The sequence below is a fragment of the Pseudorasbora parva genome, chromosome 7 (genome assembly GCF_024679245.1).
Source record: "Pseudorasbora parva isolate DD20220531a chromosome 7, ASM2467924v1, whole genome shotgun sequence".
Classification (NCBI taxonomy): domain Eukaryota; kingdom Metazoa; phylum Chordata; class Actinopteri; order Cypriniformes; family Gobionidae; genus Pseudorasbora; species Pseudorasbora parva.
In genome coordinates this window covers 4,187,610-4,214,740 of record NC_090178.1, presented here as the reverse complement: position 1 = coordinate 4,214,740, position 27,131 = coordinate 4,187,610, and the positions used below count along the sequence as shown (strand labels likewise).

Here is a 27,131-nt window from a genome sequence, read left to right as displayed (position 1 = left end):
TAGGAAATGAAATGTGTCAGATAATCAGATTATAGGGGGAAATGTAGTTGCTTCATCTGTTGTAAAACACAGGGATCTTTAATGGAAAGAAAGGGGAAAAAAATTCATTCATGATTGTGGAACAAATCTTAATGGTAAATGATATTAGATAAATAAGTAATAAACAATGAAATATATATTTTTTAAATAAATAATTAGTAAATTAATATTAAAATAGACAAATAATAAAATAAATACATGTGAATAAATCTTTCTTTATTTAGTTATTTACTTACTTAAATTAATAATTAAACAAATTAAATAATTAAAACAAATTAAATTTAATTAAATTAAATTAAAACAAAAAAATACAAGAATTAAATACATTAATAAAATATTTAAAGAAAATAAATAGCTAAAGAAAGTAAATAAATTAATAATAAAATAGATAAATAATAAAATAAAGAAACTAGACTGTACAAAAAATTCAGGTCTCCAATTGAACATTTTCTAGTGACTGATCGCATCTAAATTTTTCAGTTGGCCGAACTGAATTTCTGTGCATTAAATTGCATCAGTTCACAGAATTTAAGTAAATAAATAAAATAATATTTAAATAAATAAATAAAAGAGGAACCGCCTTCCTTTTCTTTTGTTGCTAATGTCAAAGTTTGCGTGTCCAATCAAACTCTACAATATTTTGGTGCAAATTCTCTTGAACTCCAAATGATGTTCTCACCCTTTCCTTGTCACTCCTTGTTTATAGTCTGCTTTCTAATATTTTACCCCGACCTTCTGTTTTTCTATTAGCCTTTATCCACCCGTCTGACCTTATATTTCTGAGTTTCCACTTCTTTTATCAGCTGGCATAAAAATTAATTTAATCTACTAAATAAATAAAAAGGTACAACGATTTTATAGACGAATGCACTCATCTAAATTTGTTTGCCTTTGACCTTTTCGCATTTATTCTTGCGAAAGACAATGAAACGACTGTTGCAATAATGAGAATTCACCGAAAAGTGAAGAGGAAGTGCGATGAGTGTGATGCTCTGCCTGCGGCCCTTGAGCACATCTCCTCCCGCTCCAAATCACTCGGCTGCTCAGTAAAGTGAGACGCCACAACCTCTTTTGTAGAAAATAGAAGAGCGTTCTACACTAAGACTAGATGAGAGGCAGCGGGGAATAGAGGCATGAACCTGTATGAATAAATAAGACCGACAAGCTCCTGCCTGTAATCACGCCACACAAAACCCACCAACCGCTGGAAAGAGCCGCAGAGACAGACGGCAAACAATGGTTTCTGCTGAAGCGGTTTTACGCCACTGTAAAGCCCATCGTCGTGAACACAAAAGAGATGGGCAGCGAGCCGCCGGTTCACTGGCGCTCTGACATCAGGGAGGCTGAAGCGTCGAGCTGCAACAATGAAGTCCTTCAGCAAGAACACGGCGAGATACAGAGAGGTGTGAGGCGACCGCCGGCCCTAAGCCCTCAAACGTCTCTGTAGTGCGCGAAACAGACCGCTCTAGTGTGCTTCTGAGAGCTGCCCATAATCTCTAATCACACATCGTTTAACTGTGCATTACATGAAGAATTATATAGACATCCCACCAGACAGATAGAAAGAGTGATAGATAGAATGACAGACAGAATGATAGACAGTCAGACAGAAAGAATGACAGACAAACAGAAAGAATGACAGACAGAGAGAGAGAACGACAGACAGAAAGTATAACAGACAGACAGACAGACAGACAGAGAGAACGAAAGACAGACAGACAGAAAGAAAGAATGACAGACAGACAGAGAGAAAGGCAGACAGAAAGAATGACAGACAGACAGAGAGAATGACAGACAGAATGATAGACAGACAGACAGAGAGAATGACAGACAAACAGACAGATAGAAAGAGTGATAGATAGAACAACAGACAGACAGAAAGAACGACAGACAGATTGAACAACAGACAGACAGAAAGAATGACAGACAGAATGATAGACAGACAGACAGAAAGAAAGAATGACAGGCAGACAGAGAGAATGACAGACAAACAGACAGATAGAAAGAGTGATAGATAGAACAACAGACAGACAGAAAGAACGACAGACAGATTGAACAACAGACAGACAGAAAGAATGACAGACAGAATGATAGACAGAGACAGACAGACAGAAAGAATGACAGACAGACAGACAGAGAGAGAGAACAGCAGATAGAATGATAGACAGACAGACAGAGAACGACAGATAGAATGATAGAAAGACAGACAGAGAACGACAGATAGAATGATAGAAAGACAGAGAGAACAGCAGATAGAATGATAGACAGACAGACAGAGAACGACAGATAGAATGATAGAAAGACAGAAAGACAGACAGACAGACAGAAAGAAAGAACGACAGACAGAAACAGACAGATAGAAAAAGTGTTAGACAGATAGAATGATAGACAGACAGTGGATGGATGGATGGATGGATGGATGGATGGATGGAATAGCATTTTAATATATTAAAATAGAACAACTATTTCAAATTGTAATTCTATTTCATAAAGCCTTGGTGAACAAAAGACACTTCTTTTTACCAAAACTAAAAAAAAAATTAATATACAGTATAAGAGAGCATCAGAGACCAAAGCATTTAAAGAAAGATCCAGGAAGCCTGATTTCCAACATCAGATAATGAACAACGATCAACACCTCTGTCCAGCATTAGCTCATTCATCTTTGTTAATGTTAGTTAATACAAATCCAGCTGTTCTGTTCATGTTAGTTCACAGTGCATTAACTAATGTTAACAAGATTTTAATAATGCATTAGTAAATGTTGAAATTAACATTAACAAATAAATGCTTTATAAGTGCAGTTCATCATTAGTTCATGTTAACTCATGTAGTAAACTAATGAACCTTCTTGTAAAGTGTTACCTCAAATGTTTATGTTTGCAGCCGTAAACCAGAGGGCCGGCAGAGACGCTGATGTCCTAACGGGACACGGGTCCATAGATCAATCACGTCAAACAGAGCAGGGGACACACAGACGCCTGTCTGACCGGCGACTGGCAGACGTGCCAAAAGACAAGGCAGGAAGCACCAGGCTAGGAAGTCAAGGTGACGGAGGGATGGCTTTAAAAAAACAAAAACAAGGAAGGATCAAGAAAGGATATGAAGTTTTTTAGCATCAAAGGTATTTTTCTTTTCTATTACAAATTACATACTAGGCCTTTTTAAAAACTCTTGATGTTGTTCTTGTACTCCACTTGAGCAGGTTTTCCTGCTTGAATGTTGATTATTTCCTCATATTCTCCATTGTTGCGGCTCCTCTCTTCCCAGTCTGTCAGTAACGCTCTCTTTAGTTCCTGTCTCTATGAAGCCCTTCCTTCTGAAAAGCACACTGTGCTCTGATTGGTCGGCTGAAGCAGTGCGTTGTGATTGGTCAACCGCTTCCATCGAGTTTGAGAAATGTCCCACCTATTACTATAACTGCCAGTTTCAAACGTAGACTGTAAAAAAAAGATGGATAACGCACATTCATCTTTCTTCCATTGATGTAAGTGAAGCCGCCAGTGTTCAAATAAGGCACTGCCATCTTGGTTCTTGAGTCTGATATCAAGGTCCCGCCCACACTCCCGCCTAATCAACAACTTTTTGTAAAATAAAAAGTTATGGAAAAGTATAATTAAAGTAAAATCTCCAATCTCCTCCCTAAGTTCCTGAAAAATGTCCGTTTGTGCCTAAGTAACTACACTGAGAGAATCACAGCTGTCAATCATAACGTCACACCCCCGTTTATATAGCATCAAATAAATTAATTAAAACAAAACTTATTTAAAGGTGGGATAAGTGCTATCTGGTAACCGTTGTTGATATTTCAAATCACCAAAACAAATTCCCCTACCACCAAAAGGGTCTCGGCCCTATTTTGATAGCTCCACCCCACACATACGTAACCCAGGCAATGACTACGGCAGAATCTGTGTGTAACTAATCCAGGTCGAATATTCAATGAAAAAGTAATCCCTACCATCACAAAAACACAAACCGTTCTCATGAACAACTCGATAGTACACGAGCTCGATAGTCCAGCTAACGATATATTACAATTAAGGCCGGATGGGTAATATAGATGAAAAGAGGAAACAAACATATATTCGGAGTATAGTATCTTACCTGTCGGACACATTTTGTGAGCTGACGCTTGAAACACTGAGGAGATTTAGATGCTCCATATGGTGTGGAAATGAACGGGTCTTTATCATCGCTGAGGTGAGACACAATACGATCGCATGGCGTCCACTGAGCCTCTTGTCTCACCATAGACACGCCCCTTACCTGCTGATTGGCTCACTCTCTTCTCACCATAGACACGCCCCTTACCTGCTGATTGGCTCACTCTCTTCTCACCATAGACACGCCCCTTACCTGCTGATTGGCTCACTCTCTTCTCACCATAGACACGCCCCTTACCTGCTGATTGGCTACAAGTTTGTTATTCCACTCGGTCTGAGTCCTTTTTCTAAAACTATTTTGAAATAACACTTACCCCACCTTTAAAGCTACACTGTGTAATATTTTCCCCCATCTAGCAGTGACCATCCAGTAAATATTAGTTTCTGTTCCTCTCAATTCCGTTTTCATTTTAACTCCTACGGCCGATTTAGTCCAAGATTAAAATGGCTTCCAGTTCGACCTCTTCCATGAGTGTGATGAAGTTACTTTAGAAAACAATTATAATTTGCAGTTATTTAATTTGTTACACAACATGTAGGTTATGACATCTATGTAAAATGAATAATAGTTTCACGTTTTCATAATTTTTTTACCATTTCATTGCTTACATCAGCTATCAGGTTACCAGTGCCTAGTTAGTTTAAAGTGCCTAATTATATATAGCCTACAAATTATAGCGCTATTAAAATATGAATCTCATGTTATCCGTCATAGAACACAGATTTATGTTATAAGATAAACAATACTTTTTCATCATTGACGCGAGGAAAACTATCCTAGATGTCGTTCTAGTGTTATGCACAGCACACTATGATACAATTAGCCAAGCAACAATAAAACTTCCAATATACACAAATAGGCTGAATTAGTGTTGTCAAAAGTACCGACCGCGATACCAAATCGGTACTGAAATGTTAAAAATGTGACGCTTCGGGCGCTGTTGAGCTGTAATCGTAAACACCTCTGACTGGTCATTGTACTCACTGGTCACTTTTGACAACACTAGGCTGAATTAACGTTACCTGTCGAGAAGAGAGCAGGCAATGTCGGCGTCCTTTTTAAAATCGTTGCTCCTCATGAGCTTTTTTCCATCTTGGAAAGTCCACTCCAATATTCACTTTTGTCTTGTTGATTTGCCTGTTGCGTTTCCGTCTTAATTCGCTTTTTCACTTCCTTGGCGACTCTGATACATATCCTCAAGAATAAGAGTGATCCTCCATCAGCAACAGGCTTTCAGGTTTTCATATAGCAGTCTCAAGCAATCCTCCTCTTCACATTCGACACGGTGCCATCGAGTGTTAAAACGCGAAAGGTGAAGCTTGAATTTACGGGTATGTCCCTCTTTGGCAAATGTACTTTCAAGATGGAGGAGCAACATGGCGACCGGCATTCGAACCCCTCACCCGTATGTATTTTCAATGGCATATTATAAACTTACGAGAATACTTTATTACTTGAAAGAAGTAAATATACATTAATGAGCACATATATTTTTGAAAGAACTAAGTGTTTTAGCTAAGAATAAACTAAAAAAGTTACACAGTGTAGCTTTGAAGAATGAAAACTTCAGAGAACTAATAAACGTGATAGAACGTGATAAAAACTGCATAAAATCACAAAAACCATCTTTGAAAAAAAAAAATTATTTTGAAGTGTAATTTGATGGTTTAGTTTGTCTGTCCCATTACATTTCATGAAGAGGGTTTATGAGCTATACTGCATCCAGCCACCTGGGGGCGATCGAGGCGCTTTGGCTTCACTTTTCAGGACTTGTGTGGCACACTTGGTTTCAACACACTACTAATTCACTCAACCAGGCCCGCCCCTTTATTCTGCATGTGAATCATTTAAATAAGGAATATTGTGACATGTTCGTTCCCAGAGAAAACTCAAGAGTACAATGGAGGCGTTTCAGCGAGTTCAAATATGGAAAAAAGGCATAATAAATTCATGAGCCTTCCCAGAGAAAATCACAACATTGCAACCTTTGATTTGAATGAAACAAAAATACAAAAAGTGCAAGTTAAAGGTGACATAAAATGACTGATTGTAAGTTATTTATGAGTAGTATAGCATGCAATATTTAATATTTATTGCAAAGCATGGAAGAACATAATTTGCAATGCTTCTGGCATGGAGCAAACCATTGCATTATATTGAAGATCCAAGACATGGCATGCAGAACTAAATAAAAAATAACAATATGCTAATGATATCTTTATAGTTGAAACATCTGGGGTTTGATCAATGAAAAGAAGCTTTATGATTCTCATACAGATAGTGTAACAACAACGACTCATGAGTTTAATGTCTCGGGGAATAATTAACTCAAAAGGGATTTAATATTCAATATTCATGAATTTATGAATATGATTTGCCAGTTGTTCATTACGTATTAAAATTTTCCGATAGGGAAAATTGTTTAATTAAATACAAGTAACCCTTTATGAAATTGCTTGAAATTATCCTACTAAGTTTGTCCTGCAAATTAGTTATAGACTTTTCAAATCAATTCTCAATAATGGATTACTGCTTTACGAGCGCATAAGAAACATTAACTTTACTGATCAGGATAAGTTCAATATTTCAAATGGTCATACAGTTTACTTTACTAACATAGTAGCATAAGCAGTTAGGTAACGTTTAGATCGCAAGTTTCATTGACTTTGTGTATGTGGCAGAATAACAGACTCAACTCATTAAATGTCTTTTGAAGGTTTAATAAACACAGACTAAAAATAACACTACAATTCACACAGAAAGTACATACTAAATATGCATCAAGAGAGTAGAAATATAGATATTAACGAAAGAATACATAAAAGAGAATACTGAATAGACTGAAGTTAGAGAGAGATAAAAGAGAGAGAGAGAGACAAAGAGAGTGAGAGAGAGAGAGAGAGAGAGACATTAAGAGAGTGGGGGAGGGTAAGAAACACAACTTTCCTTCAGTTCAACCCAATACGACCTTCACGGAGTTAATTTATCCCAACGGGAGAATAACACACCCTCTTTACAGCAGTAAGAAATAGAATACTTGCATTCTTTTTGGTTTCGTTTTGGCTTCTCACTTGTGTGCGTATGTGTCTCTGCGTGTTCAAATGTCCTGCATGTCCGGCGGTCCTTTCCGAGGTTGGGAGGGAAGCGGCTGTTTGCTTTAGCGATGCTTCGTGTTCTTGAAGATCGGATTGTAGAAGAGAAGATTTTTGGAAGAGATGAGGCCTGCTTGGAGGGCCTGCATTGGTGGCATGGCTTAAGTGCCAGCCCCCCCCCCCCGTGGGTGTTGGCTCCCACAGGAGAGTTGAAGAAGTAAGAGCAGGAGATGTTCGGAGAAGAGAAGAGAAGAGGGAGGGAGGGCATCCGAGCACCTCTTTTAAGGTCTGGGAGTAGTCCCACCCTCTGGGGTTAAACTTAACCAATGAGAGTGTTGGGATTTCCCGGCGGGAAATTCCTCAGCAGATTTATGGCTCTTTGTTTGAAGGTTCGACTCAGTGGGTCTCTGAGTCTTCATACTATAATTAATGCAACAAACACACACTGCATTTTCTGAATAAGTGATATACATGGAAGTGTAAGTCGTGAAGTGAGCATTAATTTGATAGGAGACATGACATATATGAGGTTATCTGAACTAGTAATTTGTTAAGACAAAGATAAAAATATGCAAAATACCATACAGAATAAACATTTTACAAGACAGTTATGTGTTTACATATAATGTCCTGGGGTGCATGTTCATTTATAGATGGTTTGTCTATAATTTGAGGCAAAAGCTCTGTGTCTTTGTGTCTGAAACTTCATGTGGCCAAATTCCTTTCGGGGCCATAAAAACACCTTATCAGATGGTTTCCAGGGTGACTGAAGAATCTCCTTCTGCTGTGTTGGGGGAAGGTCTGCTAGTGAGCACACTTTCAAAACATATTTGTTAAATGTAACTGGCGATTGTGTGTTTGATTCGCCTGAGTCGCTACATAATCCCCCCTTTCGCTAGTTGTTGTCCCTCCTATGGACAACAACGAGCGATATCAAAGATTCAGGAAGATCAGACACACCATAGCCATGTTAGGCTCCAGTTGTTTGTGTCTCCTGAAGTGATGGTCGTTCCACGGCAGATAAGGCAGACAGTAGCCAGTTCAGGTCTCTGTGCTTGTGCAGCAGGTGTCGAGGCAGCAGGTGCCCTGACGGTGCGTCACCTGTCATCCAGAAGTCCGTTTGTGTGGTGCAGGTGTGCTGTGGGCTTTCTGCAGCCCTGGGTGGAACCATGTTCCTCGCAATGGCCAGTCAGTCCTTTAGGTCTCCTGCCTAGGAAGATGGACTGCATCTTGACACTTTTATGTCCTATGCTGACTAGGAACTTTTCAGAGGGTGCCTCGCATTGTGGCCAGGCTGGGTGCCTTCTGGTGATCCACTTTGGTTTCTCTGTTTCAAAGTTCAAAGTCATTGGGGTTTTGAGAATCCCTTCAGAGGCGGCCTTGTGTTCGTTTAAGGCCTTCTTTCTCAAATCACATGCATGACATAGTGTGGGGCTTGGCAGTATTGCCTACAAGGTGACTAACTGGTGTTGGAGGAGAAGGTTCTTGAAGCTGGTGTAAGGTTAGGCAGAGGGCTTGGGCTCCTCCCCCCCTTTGCGTTTGTGTGCAGGGCTGGAGGAGCTTGCGCTGCTGATGTGAAGTTCAGGAGAGTACGTCTTTCTTTTGAGGATTCATTTGCAGTTGGTGATCAGCAGTCCAGGTTGCTCTCTCAGTGCGATGCCCGAGGTTGGACCCGGTGTGATGATGTCTGGTGGTGGCTGGCCTCTGATTGTCTGGAGGCACAGGAGCATGATCACGGCCGCGTTTCTTAGGCATTTCCAGATCTGTTGCATGGCCTCAGTAGTGAAGTGGATGCCTCTGTCTGAGTTGATTCTCAGTGGCAATCTTGACAGGAAAAAGATGTGATTCATCAGGTGGTATGCCGTGGTCTGGGCGGTGTCGTTGGGTGCTGGTTGACACTCCACCCACTTGGTAAACTGGCACACCACTGTGAGAAAGTACTTTTTGCCTTTTGTGGACCTGGGCAGGGGTTCTACCCGGTCGATTTGTAGGTTTGACCATGGGAACGTGGTCCCTCTGTGTTGCAGTGGGGCTCTGTGCTTCGGGTTTGCTGGTTGGAACCGGCAGCGAACTAGCCATTCTCTAACATACTCTGCCGTCTCTTGATGCATCCCAGGCCCATATGCCACCTGTTTCAGTGTGTCATACGTGGCTCTGGTGCCGTGGTGTCCAGCACATGGTGTGTTGTGGGCGTACATTAGCATCACCCCCCTTTGCGACCGTGGCATTACAAGCTGTGGCGCTGTGTTACCATCGGGTGCAAACCAGAGAATGTTGTCCATAATACGCATCATGTGTCTGGAGTTATGCAGATGCTTGTGGCTAGAGTCATCAATGAGCTCAGAGTCAGTGATAGGGTGGTTGGAGGGGTCTGAGAGGTGGTCAAGAATTGTCTTTGTTGCAGTGTCAGAGGCTTGCGTATCCGCAATATCGTTGTGTGAAAACTGCGGCGTTAGCGATAGCAGCTGCAAGGGAGGCATTGTAGCCGGTGTCGATCGCTTGCTGTGGGTTAGCACTGCAACAATGGGGCTGGATGTGGGGTGCGGGGGTGCCCACATGTCGCCGTGTGGTGTGTTTTTACTGATTGTATTGCACAGTGGTAGACTTTTTGTTGAGTTGTCTGCCCACAGTGCAGGGATACTGTTCGTTGTGACAATGTCATTCAGCTGTAGGTCATTCATGACCTGGGGGCAGAAGGCATCAGAGTCTTTGGATAGCTGAAATGTGCAAAGTAGCGAACTTGAACTTGGCTTTGGGGCTGAGGCTGTGTTGTCACAGTGTGCTGCAGGGGGTCCCGTGGCCTTTGTGACCTGGCAGTCTGGCTCTGTGGGAGTTCCCGTGACCTCTGTGACTTGACAGTCTTGCTCAGACGGTGTGTGTGTCTGAAGGGGCAGAGGGTCACGCACTTGAGCCCAGACTTTCAGCTGTTTGAAGTCCAGTACGGGTTCGAAGCGGTCCAGCAGGTCTTTTCCGATGAGAAACGGATAAGTGTTCATAGGGGAGATATAGACTGGGTGTATCAGCCTCATAGGTCCAATTGTCAGGTGGATGGAAGCTACGTGCTTGAGCTGGATGTCGTTTTGGCTATAGGACTGCACATTTAGCTTACAAGTGTGAAGGTTAAGGGTGCGATTTTTCCTCTGTGCTTCAAATCTGAGTCTTTCAAACAGTTGGGCGGATATAAGCGTGAGGTCGGAGCCAGTGTCAACTAGGGCTTCGAGCTTAAATTCCCTTTCCATAGTGATAGTCAGATAGAGTTTTCGAGCCATCCCCTTCTCGATTAGGTTTCCCAGGAGTCTTGGTGTGGGGACCTGTGTGTTGCTTGATAAGCCGTCTGGATATGTGTCAAGTGTCTCATTATGCGTGCAAACAATCAAAGCAGCGCTTTCTGGTACGCTGGGCTGTCCCATGATGCTGTCTTGATTAGAGGCTGTTGCTGTCAGCTGTAGTGAGTGTGTGCTGCTGACGTGTGGGGGTGCAACAGTTAGTACACTAGTCCGTGGTTGGGGAACAGTGTTCAGGGTGGATGATTCAGTTGCAGGAAGGGCGGGAAGGTTGATTTCAGGTATCATGTCTAGTCGTGCTGTACCTGGTCCGTCCTTCTTGTCGTCCTTGTGAGGTTTCTGTCGGAGGAGCTCTTTCAGGATCTTTATGAGCTCTGTAACTTCAGAAGCAGCTACACTTTCTTTGCCAGACGTGGGTTCAGGTCTGGGCCTACCATTGTCCCGTCGAGAGTGGCCTCTTCGCTGGCTTTTTGGGCGAGGCGGGTCCCAGGATCCTTCAGAGCGATCGCTCTGGTACCGTGGACGGTTGCCATTATGACCACGCTGCCCTCTGCTGGCTTGGAGTGGTTTGGACTCTCTGTTGACGGGTCGGTAACTGTGGTTCTGTTTGGCGCCCTCTAGGGTTAGCTCTGGGTGGTGCTCAGAGACAGGGCAGATGGTGGGCTGTTTTACAGTCTTCTCAGAAATGGTTTTCTGTTTGACGTAAGCTTTGTGAGCCAAGTCTCTTAACTGTTGTGTGCCCATGCTGCGCGGGCACGCCAGCACCCCCAGGTGGTAACTGATGGTAGGGTGCAGGTTTCGGAGGAAAAGAGTTTTGAAGTTGATGTCCTCCTCCATGCCTGGGTCGTTACGTGCCCCGAAGTAGGCACGTCGCAGTCTGTTATAAAAGTTCTGTGAGGTCTCACGTCGAGCTTGCTTGAGGTCCATGGCAGTGATGAACCCCTGGTCTGACTCGGGGTCGGAGTACTCACGAATTAGAGCTTGTCGTAGATGCCAGTAGTCCGCTTTGATGGCCTCTGGTTGTCGATCCAGAAAGCTGCGTACGTCACGATTAGACGTGGCCCTGAGCAGGTACAGTCTGTCCCAGTTGTTCGCGTGAGCGACAGTTTGCAAATAAAAGTCTATGTCTTTTAAGTATGCGTGGACGTCGTATCCTCCTGCCGGGTCTGGGCTGAAGGTAGGAATATTTCTGGCCAGCTTGTCAAGGTTCTTTGAAGCTTCGTGGCTGTTGACCTTGACTTCCTGGAAGGGCGTCCTTTCCTTTGCTGCTGACGGGGATTCGTGGAGACTGGCGGGTGATCTTTTAAACAGGGGGCTGTCGTTCCCCTTCGTAGCTTCATGGCTAAAATGTGCGGAGTAACTGGTCAGGGGAAACTGTGTGTTGTGTGTTTCCCCCTTCCGGTAACGTTGCACTATATATGATTGTCTCAGTTCTCTTTGCACCATGTCAAGTTCATCTTTGAGCTCGTGTCTTTGCTGGATGAGCTCGTCGATCTCGGCTTGTGCCGACTGCAAATGTTTTGCATAGACTTTAGCGGTAATGTCTCTGTCTTTAAGTTCATCATGGGCTCTCTCCAGGAGGGATTCGCCACGCCGAAGCTTTTCGTTGAGGTTTTTCCTGGCGTCTTTCTCTGACTGTACTCGTCGGTCGGTGTCACGACGGAGCTCCTTCAGGGTCTCCTGAAGTCTTTCTATTTCTTGTCTGTGTTCTTTGTCTGTTTCGTCGTCTTTCTCTGTGTCTAGAAGCTGATCTAGACGAAGCTGGGTGAGGGCTTGGTCTCTCCGGGCCTCCTTGGCTTGAAGCTTTAGCGTTGCTGCCTCCTGTTCCAGGTTGTCGTAGCTCCCTTTGCTTAGACGTGCCTGTGCGATGAGGACGTGGGCGAGGCTTCCGAGGATCTTGGCCACTTCCTTGTTGGAGTAGCTGTGCGTGGGGTCGTGTGTCATCAGCTGGTCTAGCTCGGTGTCCAGTTGCTCCTGGCTCGGCTGCTCCAGACTTCCTTGACTGGTGGCCGTTAGCGCTTCCAGCCATGTCGTTAGGCGGTCCCACGGGACGGCGGAACTGGGTGCACGGAACATTACTGCGGACGAAAGAAACACAGCACACACACACACACACAGAGAGAGAGCCAATGCAAGCTTGTTCTAAGCTAACGAGCTATCGTACGGATAGCTGGGAATTTTGGCTAACTGATCTAGACAGTTAGATAATTAGACAATTCAGACAATTAGGTGGGCGGTAGCCCTGGGGGGTCACTTGGTGAACTGCTGCTCGGTCGTCCCGGGACTATTTAATTCTCCTTGGGGTCTCTTGGTGAACTGAAAGAAACACAATCGTGATAGTCCAACAGTGAGGATAGGAAAGAGCACAGTGGAAACAAACACAAGATGAATTGGTCTGTAATGAAAGGAATGTCAGCGTGCGCGCCGGGAGTGTTAGGGAAATTAATTGGCTAAATGCTCAAGATATACTAAAATTCGGCTTGTACTATGGGTTATCCCATTTAGCTCATCCTGGGGTGAATTGAGGTCGCTTACGTGGAAGATTAAATATCAAGAGCAATTTAGAAAAAGGCAAAAGTTTCTGTCAAGTAATGATAAAACAAAAAGCACTTTTGATACCGTTTGTAATTACCAGACTGAGCTTTATTCCCAATGGGAGGGGAACAGAAAAACTTTTGCAGAGAAAAATAAAAATAAAAAATAAAAATAAAAATTTTAATAAATAAAAAAAAAATTAATTAAAATTAAAAATTAAAATTAAAAATTAAAATAAAATTATAAATAAAATAAAATAAAAGAATTAGAAGCTCAACTTAATTCAAATTAAATTCAAAGCAAGTTTAAATGAAATTTAAATAAGCCTGTAAGGAAAATCAAATAAAAGAAAGCCAATCAAAAATCTTATCCTATAACGATTAATCTCTAAGTGGGAGTTATCCAAATAAAAGAATTAATCAGAAAGGGAGTAGTGATTTAGTGTTGCGCTGACTTAACAGGGTATAACCACACGGTGGCGTCCTTCCTTCCAATTGGACTGTGTGACTTAAACCTAATTTCACTTTGAGTTAGAGGAAGTTATGTTTCTTTTTAAACTTCAAATTCGAATAAGGGTGTTTAATCAGCGAGAAAGGAGATTTGGTTGTTGCTAGAAAAATTGTATAAATGAAACTGTGTACAACAGTAAGCAATAAACAATTTATAGGCTCAAACTTATTTTGTTAAGGCAGAATCACATAACGGAGAGTGAAACTATCCGAATTTATCCACACGATGGCGCTATTGCGCCCGCCCTAGACTAGAGTTAGTTAGGCGTAAAATGCTCACCAGATGGCTTTGTCTGGTTCTAGAGTCGCCCTCTGGCGGGTTGCAAGCGGCGTTGCAATTCTTGAGTCGCCCTCTGGCGGTTTGCAAGCGGCGTTGCAATTTCTGAGTCGCCTTCGCGTTTTGCAAGCGGCGTTGCAATTCTTGAGTCGCCCTCTGGCGGTTTGCAAGCGGCGTTGCAATTTCTGGGTCGCCCTGGCGTTCTGCGCTTTACTGGCTCTTGCAAATCATTTACAAATGACTCAACGAAACGGGTGAAAAACAGGAATTTATCTTCTGCCTATTCACGCATTTTACATGGACTCCAATAGACATTTATCAATATGGCTGACGGTTTTCAGCATCTCTGATTCAAATGTTTTAGGTCTCAGGTCTTTGGTTAGCTAAGCCAGACTTAAACCAGGAGTTATCGTTTATCTTAACGATATAATAATTATTCTGAGGCCCCTTATATTGTACAGGAGAGTCTCGTCCTGTCCCAATCTTCCGCACAGATAGAAACTTTTTGTAGTTCAGATCAAGCGGGATAACGCAACGTACGTGTCTACAGACATCATCAAAATCTCATTATTTTGATGGAACACATAATATATTGCTCGAGTCAAATGTATGGGTTTCCTACAATACATTTGTTTGGAAATCACGCGGATAAAACCTATTGCGCCTACGGCTGCAGGGGGTTTCGGAGATCACGCGGATTTTCGTACCGTTCATATTTTTATTAATATAATCCGGCTACTTCAACATTTCTCAGCATCTGTTTATGCTTGGGTTCGCCTTGCGCGTACCGTTCAATTCACAAAACAACACCAAAACAAAACGAAACAAAAACGCGCGTGCAGGTTATTAATACCTCAAAAATACACAATGAATAGAATATGAATATCATTCACACATACACAAACGTTTGAAACTTGCCCGATATTTCTCCACCATATAAAATGTAACAACAACGACTCATGAGTTTAATGTCTCGGGGAATAATTAACTCAAAAGGGATTTAATATTCAATATTCATGAATTTATGAATATGATTTGCCAGTTGTTCATTACGTATTAAAATTTTCCGATAGGGAAAATTGTTTAATTAAATACAAGTAACCCTTTATGAAATTGCTTGAAATTATCCTACTAAGTTTGTCCTGCAAATTAGTTATAGACTTTTCAAATCAATTCTCAATAATGGATTACTGCTTTACGAGCGCATAAGAAACATTAACTTTACTGATCAGGATAAGTTCAATATTTCAAATGGTCATACAGTTTACTTTACTAACATAGTAGCATAAGCAGTTAGGTAACGTTTAGATCGCAAGTTTCATTGACTTTGTGTATGTGGCAGAATAACAGACTCAACTCATTAAATGTCTTTTGAAGGTTTAATAAACACAGACTAAAAATAACACTACAATTCACACAGAAAGTACATACTAAATATGCATCAAGAGAGTAGAAATATAGATATTAACGAAAGAATACATAAAAGAGAATACTGAATAGACTGAAGTTAGAGAGAGATAAAAGAGAGAGAGAGAGACAAAGAGAGTGAGAGAGAGAGAGAGAGAGAGACATTAAGAGAGTGGGGGAGGGTAAGAAACACAACTTTCCTTCAGTTCAACCCAATACGACCTTCACGGAGTTAATTTATCCCAACGGGAGAATAACACACCCTCTTTACAGCAGTAAGAAATAGAATACTTGCATTCTTTTTGGTTTCGTTTTGGCTTCTCACTTGTGTGCGTATGTGTCTCTGCGTGTTCAAATGTCCTGCATGTCCGGCGGTCCTTTCCGAGGTTGGGAGGGAAGCGGCTGTTTGCTTTAGCGATGCTTCGTGTTCTTGAAGATCGGATTGTAGAAGAGAAGATTTTTGGAAGAGATGAGGCCTGCTTGGAGGGCCTGCATTGGTGGCATGGCTTAAGTGCCAGCCCCCCCCCCCCCCGTGGGTGTTGGCTCCCACAGGAGAGTTGAAGAAGTAAGAGCAGGAGATGTTCGGAGAAGAGAAGAGAAGAGGGAGGGAGGGCATCCGAGCACCTCTTTTAAGGTCTGGGAGTAGTCCCACCCTCTGGGGTTAAACTTAACCAATGAGAGTGTTGGGATTTCCCGGCGGGAAATTCCTCAGCAGATTTATGGCTCTTTGTTTGAAGGTTCGACTCAGTGGGTCTCTGAGTCTTCATACTATAATTAATGCAACAAACACACACTGCATTTTCTGAATAAGTGATATACATGGAAGTGTAAGTCGTGAAGTGAGCATTAATTTGATAGGAGACATGACATATATGAGGTTATCTGAACTAGTAATTTGTTAAGACAAAGATAAAAATATGCAAAATACCATACAGAATAAACATTTTACAAGACAGTTATGTGTTTACATATAATGTCCTGGGGTGCATGTTCATTTATAGATGGTTTGTCTATAATTTGAGGCAAAAGCTCTGTGTCTTTGTGTCTGAAACTTCATGTGGCCAAATTCCTTTCGGGGCCATAAAAACACCTTATCAGATGGTTTCCAGGGTGACTGAAGAATCTCCTTCTGCTGTGTTGGGGGAAGGTCTGCTAGTGAGCACACTTTCAAAACATATTTGTTAAATGTAACTGGCGATTGTGTGTTTGATTCGCCTGAGTCGCTACAATAGGATGCAGAATACCTGCCCGTCTCTGGCGTCACGTGCCGTTCTCCGATAGTTGAGAGTCATTTCCAAACCAAGGTGTGAACAATGATGAATGATGAGGAGAATTATAATGAATAACGAATCTCTGGAGATGGCGAGATGGTTGAGAATAATGATGTCTGAAACAAGAAAAGATATTAGCGAAGTGTTCGCTCTGTTTTCATGAACAATCTGATAAAATAGTCCCAGCTGTGACTCAAACCTCATTTAAAGACACAATAGAGACAGTTCTGAATTGAGAGAGATTGAGTGAGCTGTGGTTTCCACAGAAGCTCTTAGAAACTATTATCTCTGAGGTCATTTGTATTAGACCGGCCTACGTTTAAAATATTGGAGACAATACATCAATCACAGGAAGGCATACAGGAATTATTTGCCAATCCAGTAGCCTGGAAAAACCTTTAGAGATATCGAATATTCACAGTACCTTCACAATGATTTGGCTGGTTATGTAAAATTAAGCGACTTTGTGAATAACTGCATCTTTATTTTCCCAGTTCATCATTAAACAAACGTACAGAACATAATGTGTTTTAGGCTAAAAGCTTTTAACAGTGAGTTGGTTTCATGGTCAATGAATCCGTTCATTCATTTGGTTGTGTTACAAACAAATCACCTAATGGCCCGATTAGTAAAAAATATACAATGTTTTATTGGTTGAAATAAACAAATACATAAAATATAATCTTCAAACTACATGAGTAAAGTTTGTTGGAACAAACTTTGATGTTGACTCAACAAAGTCGTATAAAAATGAACCGTGAAAAAGTGGCTGTAAAAGTTTCTCTGCCTCTCCGGGGACAGATTACGAGAATATTAAAATGCCGGCAATTATTAGTTTATTTTTTGGTCAACTGTAAGTTAAGTGCACTTAACTGGTCACTGCAGTTAATGTCAAGGATCAGGAAGTGGAGGACTCAGATGCAGAGTGAATCAACAAGGACAGTTTATTAATAAGACAGAACAACAAGACACAAGAGGGTAGTGGATGAGTGACAGTCCAAACACCAGGGCAGGGGACAGACACCACGACGACAGGTAGGGGAGGATGACCACTGAGACCAGTCCAGGTAGCCAATGAAAGACGACAGCTTGTGAGGCAACACCAGGCAGGGCGATGGTGGACCAATCCAGGCAGGAACCTGAGGCTTGATGGTCTCTCAGAATCAGCTCCCTTCTTGGCTGACAGGCAGTGGAGACAGCGGCCAGGGAAAAACTAAGGACAGAAAACAACACAGGACACACACACACGACAAGACTCTAGACGAGACAACAAGAAACAACAGACAAACTAAGATCTATGACTAAATGAAACAAAAACTAAAATAATAACTGGAGTTAGAAAACATGAAAAAATAAAACAAAAAACAATCTCTATAAAAAGACTGAACTAAAAAATAAGTGGAAAACAGGAAAAATAAAATGGTAAGCTATCAAAACCAAAATAACTAAACAATAAGGCTAGAAGAAAAATACCAAAATAAAACCTGGAGAAAACGAGCAAAATAAAGACAGAAACTTCACTAGACTCAAAAACTCAGGAACAAAGAAAAAACTGAAAATAAATTCAAAGCTAGAAAAACAGGAGACACTAAAACTAGAAAAGGCTAGACTAGGCTAGACAAGGAGCTAGAGACATGTGCTCACAAACATTCACAACGAACCAGCAAAGACATGAGGGAAGGTAGCACAATATAAAGGGACCAGAGCACATGAGGAACAGGTGAGCACAATTAGTGAAACGAGGACTAGACCAGACTAAACAAGGGGGCGTGGTAACAGCAAACAAGGAGGTAGGACAAGAGGAACACATGACAGACACAGAGAGAGACAGATCCATGCACTAAGACACAACACAAACATAAAAACATTAAACAAAGACAAAACAGACAGAGCTGCCAGGTTAGAACCCTGACAGTTAAGTGCAACATTTACTGCAAAATAAAAATATTTAGAAAGTTTTATAAGCTTTAAATTAAGTGAAGTAGAAAGAGATTGCTGACATGAATTACCATGTTTTAACATATTGCTAGCATAAATTAGCATGTTTTGCTAACATGTTTTCATAGGTTTCATAGAATTACCATGTTCCTAACATGTTCTAACACACTGCTAACATGAATTAACATGTTGCTAACATGTTTTAGCTTGTTGTTAACTTGAATTAACATGAATTAACATGTCACTGGCATTATTTAGTATTTTGTTAGCTTGAATTAGCATGTTGCTAACATGATTTAACATGCTGATAGCATGTTTAACATGTTGTTAGCATGATTTAACATGTTTTAACATTTGTTAGCTATAATTAGCATGGTGCTAGCAAAACGGCAAGTAACGCATTGAATTAAACATGATTTATTTGAAAGTAGAAAAACTGAAATAGTAAAATGTCAAATTTGACTGCAAAAAATGCATTTCTTACTTAGTATTTTTGTCTTGGTTCTAGTCTTAATGTCTAAAAATGCTTACATTGAGAAACATTAACTAGACAAGTAAAAATTACTGTCTAGTTTTGGGAAAAAATAACTCAAAATTAAGAGAGTTTTTGCTTAAAATAAGATAAATAATCTCACAGTGGGGTAAGAAAAATGATCTTGTTTTAATATTATTTTTCTTACCCTACAGGCAGATTATTTAGCTTATTTTAAGCAAAAACTCTCTTAATTTTGAGTTATTTTTCCAGACAATTACTTTTGCTTGTCTAGTAAATACTTCTTGTTTTAAGAATTTTTAGATGTTTGGACTAGAAACAAGACAAAAATACAAAATTTTTGCAGCGTAATTTGTTTTATTTACAATGTAAAAATATAAATTTATAGTGTCAAGTAACCTTTATTTATATATTGCTTTTTACAATACAGATCGTTTCAAAGCAGCTTTACAGTAGTAACAGGAAAATAATGCAACTGTCACGTTACACACAAAGGAAAAGCGTGCGAAAAGAAGAGGATAATTTATTTACAAAAATAAACAGAAACAGAAAACAAAACCCACGAGGGGGCAAAAATACATAATCAAAACAAACGCAAAAATATACCAAACTGGAATCACGGGGAAGACGGGAGACGCAGACATTACACAAGGATCCAACACAGACTGACAAACACAAGGAGCTTATAAAGGGAAGAAATCAAGAGGGAACAGGTGGGAGAAATCAACACTAATCAGATAACAAGGGGGAGGGATCAGACAATGACAGGAGCACATGCTAGACATGACAAAACCCACATGTGCACACAAGACAGGACCGGCATGTGACAGCAACAAAATTTGATTTGTCTGGACAGATGCTCTGGATAAAACAGTGATGTCATCATCCAGCTCAGTTCAAGAGCCAGTGCAGTATTGACAGAACTGGACTAATATGATCATACTTCCTGGTTGTAGTAAGAACTCGAGCTGCTGCGTTTTGGACCAGCTGCAGTTTGTTTATTAAGCGAGCAGGGCAACCACCCAGTAGAGCAGGGCTATTCAAATCTTACCCTGGAGGGCCAATGCACTGCAGAGTTTAGCTCCAACCCTGATCAAACACACTCACCTGTGATTTTCTAATGATCCTGGAGACATTGATTAGCATTTTCAGGTGTGCTTGATTAAGGTTGGAGCTAAACTCTGCACTGCATTGGCCCTCCAGGGTAAGATTTGAATAGCCCTGCAGTAGAGCATTACAATAATCTAGCCTTGAGCTCATGAACGTCTACACTAACTGTTCAGCATTTTGCATTGAGAGCATATGCCGTAGTTTAGATAGATTTTTAGGATGGAAGAATGCGGTTTTACAGATGCTAAAAACATTGCTTTCAAATGAAAGATTGGTATCAAAGAGCACACCAAGACTCCTCACTGATGACGAGGACTTGATAGAGCAGCCATCAATGTATGTATTAAGCTCTATTCGTACGGGATTACTATTATCTATTGACCTCTGTGATTTAGAAATAACTCCCCCCACATCTTAGTTTTGCGTGGCACATTCGCACGGGATAAGCAAAGCCTGTGATTTTACTCAAGTTTACTGACTTATCTCCCGGATATGATGTCAAGACTTGTAAATGTTTTTTCGTTATAGATATAGCTGTATGAAATCATAAACAGTTAAATGTATATCGTTTTGATTGTTTTAAAGTAATACAAATAATTTCATTCAGTTAGAGAACAGACGCTACAATTAAAAACTGAACTGAGCTCAGACCAGCGGCAGGAGTCAGATTTCATTCATCACGAGTGAGAAGCTGACAATATACGGCGGAAGATTCGGCCTACATGTAAAAGTGCCCATTTAAGCTAGCTTGTTATTGTACTGTTCTGTTGTTATGTTTTTCATTAAGAAAAAGTAAAAAATTGTTTTTTGTTGGTTTAACTTAAAAAAGTAACTAACCTATAGTTGCCTTAAAATTTTGAGTTTATTGAAATTAAACATTTGAGTTGATTCAATGAAGGAAATTTGTTTAATAAATAGAAACTCAAAATATTATTGTATCTAAACCACATAAAAAATTTGGGAAATCACGCAAATAGCACTATTTGGCATGTTTCTCTACGTCATCAGAAATAAAACACACACAATTGCCCAATATGCTTACAAAATCTTCTAATAATATTTTAATAAAGGTTGTCGAATCTCAAAAAAATTCTCATTGTATTAACTCAAAATTAAAATTTTAATGAACTCAAAATTTTAAGGCAACCAGGTGACTTTTTTCTAAATAATTGTTTACAGTGTAGGCCTATTATTATTAAACACACAATTCAAGCAATTTTCTCCCAAATTAGTACTCATTGTGAAGTTTAATCCGTGCGGCCACGCGGGAATTCATAACGTTGCACATTATGAATGCAGCCGTTCTTCGTGAAATATAGAAATGCGCACAGGAAACAAAAACCTTGCAAAAATGATATACCATCCGCCTTTTCGTGGCCAAAGCACAGAGATGCAGATTCACACGGGACTAATATTATCATCACAGGACCTCGGTGTTCAGCGAAATATGGTAGGTCATTTGCAGGGGACTTTTTAATTTACAAATTACAGACATGGCCGATTCGCACGGGATTAAGATCGCAGACATTCTCTGCAATTATTACAAATCACCAGAGGTCCCCAGATAATACTCGTCCCGTGCGAATAGGGCTTTAGTCATTTGAATGGCTGCTCTTCATAATGTTTGTTCATAGATAACAGAAATAAATTCAGTATTTCAAAATCATCAAAGTCTGTAGACAATCTTTTCATTTTTACAAGAGCAAATTGTTAGGCTGCTGATTTCAAACGTAAAAAGCAAATGAAGCTCAAGGAGATGTTTAAATAACCTTAGCTGTAATGAAACATGCTTAATATCAGTGTCAATTATGAGACCTTCACAGACCATTACTATGAAACAAAGTTTAGTAAGTGACCGTGAAAGTGACGCTGAACAGTTTCACTGCCTCTCTGAGGACGGATTACGAAAATATTAAAATGCCGGCAATTATTTTTCACTGTTTATTTTTTGGTCAACTGTAAGGCCACTTGGGTAATCACTGCATAAGTGCAACATTTATTGCAAAATAATCATCATAAGGCAGCAATCTGGGAACAGACCTTTAGAGGAGGCGTGATATTTATCTTGCAAAAATGAAGTGTTCACATAAAACAGACGCTGCAGTCTAATATTACACCTGCATAGTAATCAGTACGGTAGACAAAAATGTTATTTTTAGTTTTATTGTTTCTTTGCTTCATTCGCTGTAAAGTGCCCATATTATGCATTTTCGAATAATACCTTTCATGCAGTGAAATAAAGTTTGTGAATGTAAAAAGGTCTCCAAAGTGCTGGAGATCAAAGGGCACAACCGTTAAAGACCAATCTCAACAGACTGGGCCATCTGACCAATCAGAGCAGAGTAGACCAATCACAAAAGACTGGGCCATCTGACCAATCAGAGCAGAGCAGGCTCATGGAGTTTGGAGAGCCTGAATTCGTTATTGATCGGTTCAAGCACTGTGAGGAAAGAGCTGATGCTGCAATGTATAATGAGAAAATGAAAGTGTTTTTGACCTTGAACGCATGTAAACCTTTTGTAGGACACGCCAAAACAAAATGAGGAGCCTTTAAAATAGCATAATAGGGCACTTTAAAGAAACAGTTCACCCAATAATAAACATTAAAACCTATTTACTCACCCTTGTCGTTGCAAACCCGTATGTTGTCATTTCTTCAATTGAACACAAAAGGAGAAGTGAAGAATCTTCATGATCACAATAGTCTGTCAAGCTCCAAAAAGGACAAAAACACCATAAAAACACTGTAAAAAAACACTGGGTTATCTTATATTATTATCATAATATCTCAAATTAATTGATCCATTGAAAGTGGTGACAATGGTAAATACTACATAGGGGAAAAAGAAAAAAAAGGACAATAATGGCAGTATGATGGTGATGAGGAGTGATGGTAGTGATAATATAATAAATAGTAAATGGGTAATTTACTCATGAATACACACTCACAACTACACTCATCCACACACACCTATACATTTATACACTTTTATTTTTCTAGAATTATGTAATTACTTGATTGTCAGTTAATGCACTATTATGGTTTGTATGTCTGTTTGTCAATAAAAATAAATATAAAACAAACAATGTAAAAAAAAATATTGATCATATTCCATGTTGAACGGCATATTTACCGGAAGAATGGACCGTATAGAATCGACATTTTTTAATCAAATATGGAGCCTTTAAATGCATCACATTAAATTTGTCATCTTTGCACGTCTCTTGCCATCTGAGCTTTGGTTAAGTAAGGGATAATGTACACCCAGCCGGTTGTTATCGCAGAATAAACCCCTTCAGAGTGATCAGGACCCCGACGCGAAGCGGAGCATCACTCTCTGAAGAGGTTTATTCGGCGATAAAAACCAGCTGGGTTTACATTATCCCGCTTATTACATGGTCTCAAAAAAATAATTATTAGACACAAAATATTGTCTTGAGGTTAAATATTTTATTAGCTCTTACGCAAATCTTCCGCGAAAAAAAACAGTTCCAACCTGCTTTAATAAGCCTTTATCTATTGCTGAAGATTTGCCATATGCCCTTGCTAAATGTTGAAAATGAATGCTGAAAGGGTTAGATCACCCAAAAATAAAACCAAGCTTATGATTTACTCACCCTCAAGTCATCATAGGTGTATATCATATGGCATTCTTCTTTCAGACGAATGCAATCGGAGTTATATTTAAAAAGTCCAGGCTAACGTTAATCCTAGCAGTAGTTGTAGTTGTGTTTGAAGTCATTTTTTGAAGAAAATGCAGCTGTCCGTCAAATAACGTGCTCCACACGACTCCGATGGGTTAATAGAGCCTTCTGATTCGAATCGATGCGTTTGTGTAAGAAAAATATCCATATTAAAAACATTATAAAGGAAACCTGCCTTGAAGTCTTCCATTGAAACCCACGGCTGTTTCAGCCACAAGATGGCGCCAGCGTTAAGCACAGAAGTAGTACCGGTCAAGATAACTCGTAGTACCCGTATGAGGGTGTTTTCTGGAAATATCATACCGCTGGAATGCGCGATTGACCAATCAGAATCAAGTATTTCACAGAGCCGTGTAAAAATGAGTGAATAATGACTTGAACCAAAATTAATCAAAGTAGTTTATATAAATATGACACAAAAAGTTCATCATCCACTTTCATCCAAGAAAACTAAGAACAAAGTGGCTATTTGACACATTTGCGGATTACCAACTCACAGTCCATCGTGTTATGAATCGGTTAAGTTAACAGAATAAAACTCTAACACACATTAACAAGCATTTTCTCAGTCCTGAGACATCCAGCATTTAGCTACAAAGCAAACTCGATAGCTTTGTGAATATTTTCTCATTTGCTTCATAGATTAGGTGATGTCTTCCAAAGGCGATCCGAGATAAGAAGCTAATAATCCCAGACGGAGCTCATTTTCGTGCTTTCTTTTAGAGGGACTCATACGTGCAGGTGCTTTTGTTTCCGATTTTAACAGTAAATTTCACCGGAACCGCTAATGACATTTCTTCACGGCTTCATTCATCCCGTAACGACCTTCCAGAACACCACAAAGCGGCAGATTTTCTCCGGGAGAATTTTAAATTAAATGAGGCGCTGAACAAACAACTAATACTTCAGGAAAAAGAATGAAGACAAAATTGGTAAGCAACAAAACTGGAAAATTAGCACAAGGAAAATGTCCTGGGTGTATTATAAGGCAGAGAAATAGCTGCTTTCAGGATCGTAGGGTCCTGTGTCGGTGCTATTGAAAACTTCTTGACCTCTGACCTTCACTGCAGCAAGGCTGGCTTCAGTGTATCAGACACACAGCACTGAAGAGCATCCAGCCAATGAGAGACTCTCGATTCAGCACAGACGGAGCACAAATCAACATGTGTAATTCGGCCCATTCAGTCCTGTGTCATTCTCTGAAGGACTTTTGTCAACGGCCAGAATGTTGTTCCCAGAACGCATGAAGCTCATTGTGCCGAAGCCGCGGTGAACATGTCAATGCCGTGATGCTCCAGCTGCGCTCGGAGAAGGCCGTTCTCGCTCTTCAGCTCCTCCAACTGAGAAAACAACAACATTTAAGCTGATTATTAAATCTGAAGAAGTAGAGACATGTGCTTTGTATAATATTGACGGTAGCATTCATGAACATTGATAAAGGTGTACTTTAATTTTGAAATTCATCCATTCCTATGGCTGAAAATCATGACCTTGGCATTGCTGGAGCCGTGCTCTACTGTTTGAGCTAAAAAAAATAAAAATAAAAATAATAATAATAATATAAAATAAAATAAAATAAAATAGAGAAAATTGAATAGAATAAAATAATATAATATAATAAAATAGGACAAAATAAATAAAATAAAAAATAGAATAAAATAAATTAAATGAAAAACATAATATATAAAATAACATATTATACATATTATAACATATATATATATATATATATATATATATATATATATATATATATATATATATATATATATATATATATATATATATATATATAATACAATAAATAAAACAAAATAGAATAAAATAAAATGAAAAGAAAAGAACAGAGTAAGAATAAGAATATAATAAAACAAAATAATAAAATTAAACAAAACAAAATTAAACAAAACAAATAAAATAATAAAACAGAATAAAATAATAAAAATAGAATAGAATAGAATAGAATAAATTAATACAATACATGAAATAGCATTTAATAACATAAAATAATAACATTAAAAAATTTATAAAATACAATACAAAAAAGGAACAGCATAATAATAGAATAGAATAACATAGAAAAAACAAAACAGAATAAATAAAATAGAACAAAATAAAACAGAACAAATAAAATGATAAAATAGAAAGAAAAGAAAAAGTAATTAAATAGAATAAAAAATAAATAAAGTGAAATGAATAAAATAAAGATATTTCATCCTTGTTTTATTTGACAGGTATGTTTTAGCTCCCTCTTCTGGCGCTGTTTGGCATGTTCAGCCCAGTGACGGGTTCGTGTGTGTGATTGGGCTTATTAGTGACCTATGTGGCTTTCATATGTTGGACAGCGTGAGAATGAGTGTGTGTGTGTGTGTGTGTGTGTGTGTGTGTGTGTGTGTGTGTGTGTGTGTGTGTGTGTGTGTGTGTGTGTGTGTGTGTGTGTGTGTGTGTGTGTGTGTGTGTGCCCTTGTTTATATTACATTGTGGGGACCAAATGTCCCCATAAGGATAGTAAAACCTGAGATCACCTACATTGTGGGAACCAGCCAGCGGTCCCCACTTTTCAAAAGGCTTATAAATCATACAGGATGAGTTTTTTTGAGAAAGTAAAAATGCAGAATGTTTCCTGTGATGGGTAGGTTTAGGGGCAGGGGCAGTGTAGGGGGACAGAAAATACGGTTTGTACGGTATAAAAACCATTACGTCAATGGAGAGTCCCCACAAAGATGGTGAACCAGACGTGTGTGTGTGTGTGTGTGTGTGTGTGTGTGTGTGTGTGTGTGTGTGTGTGTGTGTGTGTGTGTGTGTGTGTGTGCGTGCGTGCGTGTGTTTCAGGTATACCTTGTCAGTGGCTCTTAATCCTGATCCTGCGGAGCCCGTGCCCAGGGGGACCAGGATTAAGAGCCACTGCCCTACGTTATGGGGACAAAACATCCCAACAAAGATAGCAATATCCGAAATCCTTGTCCTTGCGGGGACATTTTTTGGTCCCCATGAGAAAAACAGCTTATAGGTATATAGAATAGGAAGGCCAATGACATTCGTAACAAAGCTCACTACACATGAGCGGCGTACCTGCTGTCTGAGCAGCTCATTGTCCATCTGCAGTCTCTCCACTCCTCTCCAACTCTCCTGCAGCCTCTGGTTGTGTTGCTTCAGCTCGCCAATGTAATCACACGCCTTTGACAGGATCCCACCTTTACTCTGGAGGAGCAATAAAAACATGCACTGCATTTTAGAGAGGATGCCGTTTCAAAGCATGTATTGTAAATAAGGTCAGATTGTCATTTAGGTGAAAATGTATCCT

The 27,131-nt window shown here is 39.8% G+C and overlaps 1 protein-coding gene across 1 annotated transcript in view; it reads right to left on the bottom strand.

The window, feature by feature from the left end:
- usf2l (upstream transcription factor 2, c-fos interacting-like) overlaps positions 1-27,131 on the bottom strand; it is a 68,041-nt gene that overhangs the window by 10,275 nt on the left and 30,635 nt on the right. Inside the window, exons 10-14 of the mRNA XM_067447805.1 lie at positions 26,900-27,028; positions 23,741-25,167; positions 22,745-22,835; positions 16,555-16,697; positions 2,905-3,102 (exon numbers count right to left, since the gene is read on the bottom strand). Of these exons, the coding sequence (XP_067303906.1) occupies positions 25,078-25,167; positions 26,900-27,028 (219 nt within the window). The 3' untranslated portion in view covers positions 2,905-3,102; positions 16,555-16,697; positions 22,745-22,835; positions 23,741-25,077. The remainder of the gene's footprint in view (positions 1-2,904; positions 3,103-16,554; positions 16,698-22,744; positions 22,836-23,740; positions 25,168-26,899; positions 27,029-27,131) is intronic.